This window comes from Peromyscus leucopus, chromosome 1 (assembly GCF_004664715.2).
Source record: "Peromyscus leucopus breed LL Stock chromosome 1, UCI_PerLeu_2.1, whole genome shotgun sequence".
Taxonomy (NCBI): Eukaryota; Metazoa; Chordata; class Mammalia; order Rodentia; family Cricetidae; genus Peromyscus; species Peromyscus leucopus.
Window position 1 is genome coordinate 124,307,538 of NC_051063.1, and position 9,233 is coordinate 124,316,770.

The window sequence follows — 9,233 nt, forward strand, 5'->3', positions numbered from 1 at the left end:
GAAAGTCAAGGCTTGCCAGCTGTAACCTTTGGATATCGGGGTTTTGATTTGTTGATGGCTGTTATGGGTGGGGGGAATGAATAAACTTGTGGCATAGTCATGCTACAAATGAATAAATTAAGAAGGCAAAACACAGAAGTACTTCTGTATGGTGCTATTTACATAGTTTTTGTTTTTGAGACAAGGTCTCGACATGTAGGCCATACTGTTGCAAATAGGAATTGACCGTGGAAATACATAAATGAGGAAAGTATGGGGAAACGGGCAATGTATAAGACTTTATTTAAAAACAAACAAACAAACAGGGCTGGAGAGATGGCTCAGAGGTTAAGAGCACCGACTGCTCTTCCAGAGGTCCTGAGTTCAATTCCCAGCACCCACATGGTGGCTCACAACCACCTGTAATGAGATCTGGTGCCCTCTCCTGTCTACATAATAAATAAATAAACATTAAAAAAAAACAAAAAAAAAAAAAACAGGTCTGGCATCTTTGTGGGTGTCTGTTATCCCAGCTCTTGGATGGAGGCAGGAAGATCAGTTCAAGGTTATTCTGGGCAACACAAGACTGTCTCCAAGAAGGAATCGAGGGAGAAGAGGGTTAAGGAAAGCTGGGTAGGGGGGCACCTCAGTGGATAAAGGTGAAGACTAGAGTTTGGATCCCCAGCACCCACAAAAATGCTAAGTGGACGTGGTATTCCCTTAGTAACCTCAGCACTCCAGAGTCAGAGGCTTCGGATCCCTCAAGCAAGCTGACTAGCTAGACTAACCTAATTGCCTAGTTTGGGGTTCAGCAGAGGACTCTGCCTCAAAAGATAAACTGGAGAGCTATCAAGGACTCCACCTCAACCTCTGGACTCCCCTCTCCCCCAATCCCGACTCCCTCAGGGCAGGAACTCATCTGGGACAAATGGCCTAGATTCTCAAAATTAATGGCCACGGGAAAAGATGTGAGACGAAGGATTATTCTACAATAAAAGGTTTAAGAGATACCTTATGGGGGCTGGATCAGTGGTTAAGAGCACTGACTGCTCTTCCAGAGGACCCAGGTTCAATTCCCAGTACCTGCATAGCAGCTCATAACTGCATGTAACTCCAGTTTCAGGGAATCTTACACCCTCAGACAGACAGACATACAGGCAAGATAAGAATGCAAATGAAATGTTATAAATAAATAAATACCAGCCTGGGCTACCGAGTGAGTTCCAGGAAAGGTGCCAAAGCTACACAAAGAAATCCTGTCTCAAAAAAAAAAAAAAAAAAAAAAGAAAAGAAAAAAGAAAAAAAAAAACCAAAAATAATACATACATACATACATACATACATAAATACATACATACATATATTACAAAGGCCAGGCATGGTGGCCCTTACTTTCAATCCCAGTACTGGGAGGAAGAGGCAGAGGCAGGGTCTTCTGTGAGTTCAAGACCAGCCTGGTCTACATAGTTCCAATACAGCTGGTGCTCCCCAGATCCTATCTCTAAATAAATAAAGTTACCGTCAGCTACAAAAAGGGGAGCAACTTCAAGCCTCCAGCTGCTTATTAAAAGGTTTTGCCTCAGGCTGAAGAGATGGCTCAGTGGTTGAGAGCATTGACTGCTCGTCTAGAGGACCCAGGTTCAATTCCCAGCACCTACATGGCAGCTCACACCTATCTGTAACTCCACTTCCAGGGGATCCGACACCCATGGCAAAAACACCAATGCACACAAATTAAAAATAAATTTAAAAAAGGGGGGGTTGTCTCCTAAGACAATAGGATGAATTTGAGAGAAGGGGGCTATGCTAGACTGTGAATCCCAAACAGCCTATGGGGAAGAGAGGGCAGGGATTTCTCATGGTCAGTTTTAAGAACTACCATCTTGCACCAAATCGGCATTCCAGCCATTTTTGCTTGTTCTCTATGCTGGCATCCCTTTCTGCAGAATGGTATATTAACAACAGCTTTTTTTTCCCTAGTCTCATGAATTTGTTACCTTAGTCCCCAGAAAGGGTTAAAAGACTTAAGGAACAAAACAGTGGTGTTACTTGACATGAATCCTGTTTGAAAAACAAACCAATGGGGAAAGCCACTTATAAAACAGACTGGGTGGTTCAATCTCCAGCACCATTAAAATAAACAAGTTAAAATAAACTTTAAAAAAACAAGGCCTGAGCTCATGCAGTGCTTCCACTCATTTATGCTGACCTCTGCCTGACCTCACATCGTCCTCTCTAGGTGATGTGTGCTGCACTGGGGGACCGAGGTTCCCTGAGATGCCTGCACTCCCCGTGCTCCTTAGAGCAGTGCGTGTGCCTCTGTGGTGCAGCAGCGTCCATTCTGCCGAGCTCTGCCAACCCAAGCTGGTGAGGTGCCCACTCCTCTGTGGCTGCCCTTTGCAGTTCACGTGAAACCTCGTTACCTGTTTCTTCTTCCACCACCCATGGCAACTGTGCTCCGAAGTGCAGCTCTACCTCACTCAGTGTGATGGTCTTCATCCTGTAACCACTGCCCAGGGGATACAGACTGGAATTGTACTCCACCCCACATTCTAACACCAGTGAGTTAGTACCTGAGACCACAGGACACACAGGAAAGGTCACTGGGAAGTTTCTGTACCTTGGCTGAGATCTGGGTAAGATGGCAAGCCTAAAAGTCGATGCTTACCACAATAGATTCACTGATTGTTAGGAAGTCCTTCAGTTAGCTCTTCACTTAACCAGTCTGGTAGCAGTTGGGAACATAGTGATAAATGCATGGGGTCTCCTGCCTTTGTGGGGTCTTCATTCAAAACGAGGGAAGGTGAAGGATGACAGATTTTCTTGAACTGCAGAGTAAGGGTAGGGTCAGAACTTGAGAGCTATGTAGTGGGAATCTAGCAGTCACTGTATCTAGGGTAAGCATAAAATCTAATAGTTGTTTCTCACTCTATCTAGGGCGACAGTTTCATGTATTAGTGTTTGTTGAAGGTGTCTGGTCCTTGAAGAAATCATGTAAAGAACAGTGATTGTTTTCTATTAGTTATTTTTCTGAAGGGGTGATCCATCTGTTGCCTATCTTTGGTGACAAGAGTATCCAGACACACTTGGAGGTCTGGTATTATTGGGTACTGCAAACAGCACACAATAGGACTAAGGGTTGTGAGGGTGTGATGATTTTCTTCAGGTAACACAGAATGAGTCACACGGGCTTTTGACACGAGGAACTTCTTGTATCCTAAACACTTTTGTGTACAGCCAATAAATATGCTTCTGAACAGAGGTTCGGGGTTCAGTTCTCAGAAACTGTTTCTCCCCGTTGCCAGAGAGCCTAAATTACATTCCAGGGTGCCTCTCCTTCTTTGACTGGCTGATGCAACACAGAACACCTAACAGAGCTGCTTAAGACCAGGTGGCTGGGGAAGCCTCCAGGAAATGACATCAGAAGCCTGTAGTCCCAGCACTCCCAAGGCTGAGGAAAAGGATTGCCGTTTTAGGACAGCCTGGGCTAGTAAGACCCTATTTCAGAAACAAGACAGCAGTCTATATTATAATGACTGTTATCAACATTTCAGATAGCTAGACTCTAATGAAGTGTCAAGTTGGGATGTCCATGTGTTAAAGTGACAACATAATTGGGAGTACCAGTGTTACTGACAAGGGGTTCAAATGAGGCAGAGGTGAAAAATGTTACCGGATTGTTGTGGACAAACGTCAACTCCTAAAACCACCAGGAATTGCCCCACATAGCACTGTATTACTAGAATTTTAAAGGAGGTTTGGGCTCAAGCCCCAGAACTGCCATTTATCAGCAGCCATCTTAGGGTCTGTTCAGTTGTACAGGGGCTGAGTTCCTGGATACATACATACTCACAGCATCTTTAGGAAAAGCTGGCATCAACTGGGATATCAAATCCAGTTTAGCATATAGTTGGGGAGACTATGTTAGGGACGCTAAGCCTTTAACCATTAAAAGTTTAACAGCTTTGTTTCAAAACTGCTGTTTGTTCCTATTCCCAAATCGTTTTCAGAATCCCAGCAATTCAAAGATGTCCAAGTTTTGGTTGCCATGGGAGCTGGTAGCATGGCTTAGCAGGTACAGGTTCTTGCTGCCAACTTAAGTTACATTTCCAGGACAGACATGGTGGAAAGAGAAAACCAGTTGCTACAAGCTGTCTTATGACATTTGCATGTACAGTGTGGCACACATACAAAATCTAATTTTCAAACTTTAAATCCTACCCCAGAGAGCACCAATCAACAAACTGTTCCGTTTTACTTTATTTCACATAAGGAAACCAAATGATTAAGCAGTTCAAGAACAGTTAGTGTTGTGATCAAGGAAATGAGTCAGGAGGCAGGCTTTCCATTTCTTCCCAATACAATAACACACAAAGAAAGTCATGACACATCACATGTTCATACTTGTTCTCAACAGAGACCAAGCAAAGGATGAATGAGTATTTAGATCCACAGGGATTCAGTGAGGCTTACTCCAGGAAATCTGACTCTAGCCAAGTAGCTCCTCCACCCACATCCTAGCCTCAATTCTTCTTCCAAAGTGGCCGCTCATGCAGAAATGCTGGCAAGTTCAAATCTACTTGCCCAGCTGTGTCAAAGAGTCTCCAAACGCCAGGTCAAGTTCAAATCCTGTAGAGGAAGTTCCCATTGCTGTCAAAGAACTCCCGCCCCCTCTGGACTACTCTGCTGCTGAAGTTCTGGTCCCCTGCCTCCCCAGCCTTCACCTCTTGCGGCTTCTCAACACGTGGCCATCTGTGGCTGTCAGCTCTTCTGGTGGGGTCTTTCTGAAGCTCTCTCTGATGCTCCACGGCTGCAGTGGTGGGCACCAAGCTTTCTTCCAAGCCTTGGATTCTTTTATTCCTCTCTTCCTGGCTCCTCTGTGCACCTGTGCTATGAGTGTCTGACCCTCCCACTTTCAAAGCCGTGCGGTGAGGCTGACTTTTAGAGGAGACTTCATCCCCTGGCGGCAGCAGCGGGCCAGATAGAGAATGGCCTGCACTGAGCGGCTTCAAGGCGTCTCCAGAAACCACTCGGGGAAAACCAGCTTTTTTCAAGACCTTCTGATCCTGCTTCTGCTTCTGCTCCAAAGTGGGTACAAACTTACTTTTTAAAACCCTTCTGATAACATCGGTGCTGACATCAAAGCCTTCTGCCAACCTGGGAACTGACCAGGACTCTGCAAACTCCTTATGTAAATACCTATGGGGAAAAACAGCAGTTTTTCAAATGGAGAGTAAGTCTCTATGAGAAGAGCTAAAGTGATAATGCTAATGACAAATAAGTAAGAAGAGGCTTGGGAAAACTCCAATGCGGTCCTGAGACTGCGCCGATTAATTCTGTACCTGTGTGCAAACAGCAATGCCGGGCCACAGGACAGCTCACATCAACCAACAGCTACCAACTGCTACCTACTGATAGAGATGTTAGTTAGGTCCTGATAATGTAGGACTGGCCTTCACTTCCAAGATTATACAGGTTGGTGGTAGATATATACAATGGTAATATTTTATTTGTGCTGAAATGTGACTTTATTTGTATGTTAATAAATAAAGTTGCCTGGGGGTCAGAGCTCATAGCAAGCCATAGCAGAAGTCTGGCAGTGGTAGCACTCGCCCTTAATCCCGATCACATGACAGGCAGATCTCTGTGTGTTCAAGGATACCACCAGCATGGAGACACACACCTTTAATCTCAATACCAACCATAGAAGACCTGGAGGTCTGTATAGACAGGCAGTGAAGAGGTCATGTGATTGGGTTTACAACCAATGGGAAGGCAGAACAGAAAGTCAATAAAATGACAGACACACAGGAAGTAGGTCTCTTTCTGAGGGGAAGGACAGCAGCAAAGGTTAAGAAGGCAGTTTTAAGTCTCAGCTCTTAGCTATTGCTCTGACCTCTTGGGCTTTTAACTCTGTATTTGGCTCTGTGTTTCTTATTTAATAAGACCGTTACATCTACAATATACCACAACGTAACAATAATGCAAAATAATAATAATGCAAAAGATGCAGTTAGTGCACCCAGAGGGAGAGCGGGGATAGGCAATTCCACCACTTGCAGTCTGACCCAGGAATGCCTGAAGAGTCCAAGATAGAGATGATCTAAAAGGATAACGAAGAAGCAAGCTGGGAAAAACAAAGGGGCAAACAAAGATACTGCCTGAGAAGTGGGCACCATGGGAAACCCAAAATCTGCATCAGGAAAACTGACAGCGTACTGTCATCAGCAAGATAATGGGCAGGCTGCCAGGCTTTACTTCATAACCTGTTTTTCTGTTGAAAAGCTAAAGGACATTTATTGACTATAGGCAAGGAGGAACACACAGGTAGAAAGCTGAAAGGTTGGTTAAAAGCTATTATCCAAAGTGGTAGAAAGGCCAGGAATGGTGGCACTTATCTTTAATCCCAGCACTCAGGAGGCAGAAGCAAGCAGCTCTCTGTGAGTTCGAGGCCAGCAAGGGCTACATAGTCAGACCTTGTCTCCAAAGGAAAAAGTCATTCTCAGCTACATAACACATTCGAGACCACCCTGGGCCTTTCTCAAAATATTTGTTTTGTTTTGACTCACTATGTGGCCCTGGCTGCCCTCAAACTCAGTATGTAGATGACAGGGGCTTTCAGAGATCCACCTGCCTCTGTTCCACTCCTCAATAGTGGGATTACAGTTGTGCTGTGAAATAATCCTTCTGTACACTGTGTGAATATATGTCATGATTGGTTTAATAAACAAGCTGACTGGCCAAAAGCTGAACAGGACAGTTAGGTGGGGAAAGCCAAACTGAGAACTAGGAAGGGCAGAGTCAGAGGAGTCATGAGCCAGAAAGAGAACGAGTCAGACACACAAAATCAGACAGAGGTAAAAGCCACGAACCTCAGGGCAGCACACAGATTATTAGAAATGGGTTATGTTGTGAGAGCTAGTTTGTAACAAGCCTGAACTATTGGCTGAGCATTTATAATTTATACTGTCTCCAAGTCAGTTATTTGGGAAGCAGCTGTCAGTTATTTTGGAGCAGGTGGACGGGACAGGAAAACTCTGCCTACACAGTTGTATAGAGGCCAAACCTAGCTAATAGGATTTAAGAAAAATATTGTGTGTGTGGTCACATGTAGAGGGTGCATGTATGTGTCTTGATGCATGGAGCTCAGAGGACAATCAATCTCTAATGTTGGTCCTCTGACACCTTCTATCCTTTTGAGATAGGGTCTCTCACTGGCCTGCAACTTTACCGTGGAGGCTAGACTAACTGGCCTTCCAGCCCGGGGGTATGCCTGGTCTCTGCTTCCCATTTCACCACTGCTGGAATTACAATTACAAGCATATGCCACCACATCACGCTTTTTCCATGAGTAATGGGGAACCAAATTCAGGTCCCTGTAACACTTGCTAGACAATTACCAACTGATCTCCCCCAGCTCCTAAAAGAGAAAACAGACCTTAACACTTAAAAAAAAAAAAAAAAAAAAGAAAAAACGGTACTTTTGAGACCCCTTTCAAACAACAATGGTGGCTCACACACAATGTAATCCCAGCACTTGGGAGGCAGAGGCAGGTGGACTGCTGAGAATTCCAGGCTACCCCGGCCTAATAGTAGTCCTGTCCAAAAAAAAAAAAAAAAAAAAAAATCCAGGCGAGTTGGCACATACCTGTAATCTCACATATAGCACTCAGGAGGACAAGGAGTTCAAGACCGTCCTTGGCTACAGTGTACTGGAGGCCAGCCTGGGCTGCATGAAACCGTCAAGAAAAGTTCCTTCCAATACTTCTAAGTTACAGTTCTCTTCCAGAAACAATGCACACAACCACGGAAAATTCCATTTCACGACCTCAGGAGGAGAACATCACATCCTATTCAGATGTAAGGTGTTTGGGCCTCTATAAATATTCATATTTTTACAAAACAAAAACCCAAAACCACCAATTGTCCGTAATGGTAACATACTAACCCCAAGCTGGGGATGCGGTTTGTGGGTCCGAGGTAATGCCGTTGGCGGACCATAAGCGAGGTCCTGGGTTGATCCCAGCACCGCAAAACAAACAAACAAAAAAAATCTTGACAGGTTTAGGAAGGTCCTTATGGCGTTTTCTATTAAGGCGACAAAATCAAAACCCTCAAAAAAAGTAAACCCCATTGTGAAAACAACGTCTTACCGGATCTGCTCAATGGCTTCCCACGTCAATGTTCTGGGTGGGGCACCTGGAGCCTCCATCTGCCTTCGAACTTTCTGGAATCGCATTGCCTTTTTCTGTCGTTTCAGGGCGCTAGGGGAAAGAACCAATGGCAGAAGCCATGCGTGGAAGCAAGGTGGGTGTTTAAAGAGTCTCGGACGAATTCACGGAGAGCCCAGCCCTCTCGGGTGCCCACAAAGGCAGCCCGGCCATGTGTGCCAGGTTAAAGCCCTCTGGACGCTGCCCCGGAAACCTAACACCTACACCGCCTGGCCGTGAGCATGCCGAACTCTTCAAACACGTCACTAGCGAGGGGACCCGGGGTCAAAGGGAGCGGACCCCTCGCCCCTGCGCCCTCGGCCACGGGTGGGAAGTCACTAGAGCCTCTGCGGACGCGGCGGCTGGGCGCCCGAAGCTGGGGGGCGGGAGGCCTAGCTGCGGGCTGCGGGCCCGCCAAGGAGCCGGTACCTCTCCACCTCCTGCAGCGCCCGCTCCTCCGGCTCCCAGTCGGAATCGGGGTCCGGCTCGCGGCTCACGGGGCCCAGGCCCGCCACGCCCTGGGTCGCGAACCCACAGCGAGCAACAGCAGCGCGGACACGGCGGCCGAACAAGAGGCTCAGGGTGAGCGCCATTGCGACCCGAGACGGTGCTCCGCAGCTCGCGACCGGAAGGCACCGGAAGCGGGAGGGCGGGCCCGGAAGCAGAATGCAGAGCCGGAAGTGGGGCGGGATCACGAGCCTTCAGTTTACCAAATAGGCGCAGGCTGCCCTGGCACTGTCTAGTTACCCACCCTTTTCTGCTTATTTTGTTTTTGCGGTGCTGGGGAGCCAAGCCGGGTCCTCGTACATGCTAGGCAAGCTTCTGCCACTGAGCTATCTCCCTAGCCATTAAAGAAAAAAAAAAAAAAAAGCATTTTTTATGACTGTCTGACTTGTCCTAGCCTTGGGTTCATCTTCTTTTCTCAGCTTCCCAAGTAACTGGGATTACTGGCCTGAACTACCACGCTGGGCTTCCCTATGGTAACGTGAGTGAGAAGAGCTTGCCTCAGACGCGAGGATCGAAAGGAGGTACAGGACGCACCTG

General features: G+C 46.5%; 1 protein-coding gene across 1 annotated transcript; it reads right to left on the reverse strand.

The window, feature by feature from the left end:
• Positions 1 to 4,221: 4,221 nt before the first annotated feature.
• Ngrn (neugrin, neurite outgrowth associated) lies at positions 4,222 to 8,831 on the reverse strand. The gene is made up of 3 exons (XM_028873745.1): positions 8,619 to 8,831; positions 8,133 to 8,243; positions 4,222 to 5,178 (listed from the first exon to the last, which is right to left on the reverse strand). Exons 1-3 carry the CDS (start codon positions 8,780 to 8,782, stop codon positions 4,602 to 4,604), a joined length of 852 nt encoding a protein of 283 aa, XP_028729578.1. The 5' UTR covers positions 8,783 to 8,831; the 3' UTR covers positions 4,222 to 4,601.
• Between the last annotated feature and the right edge of the window lie 402 nt (positions 8,832 to 9,233).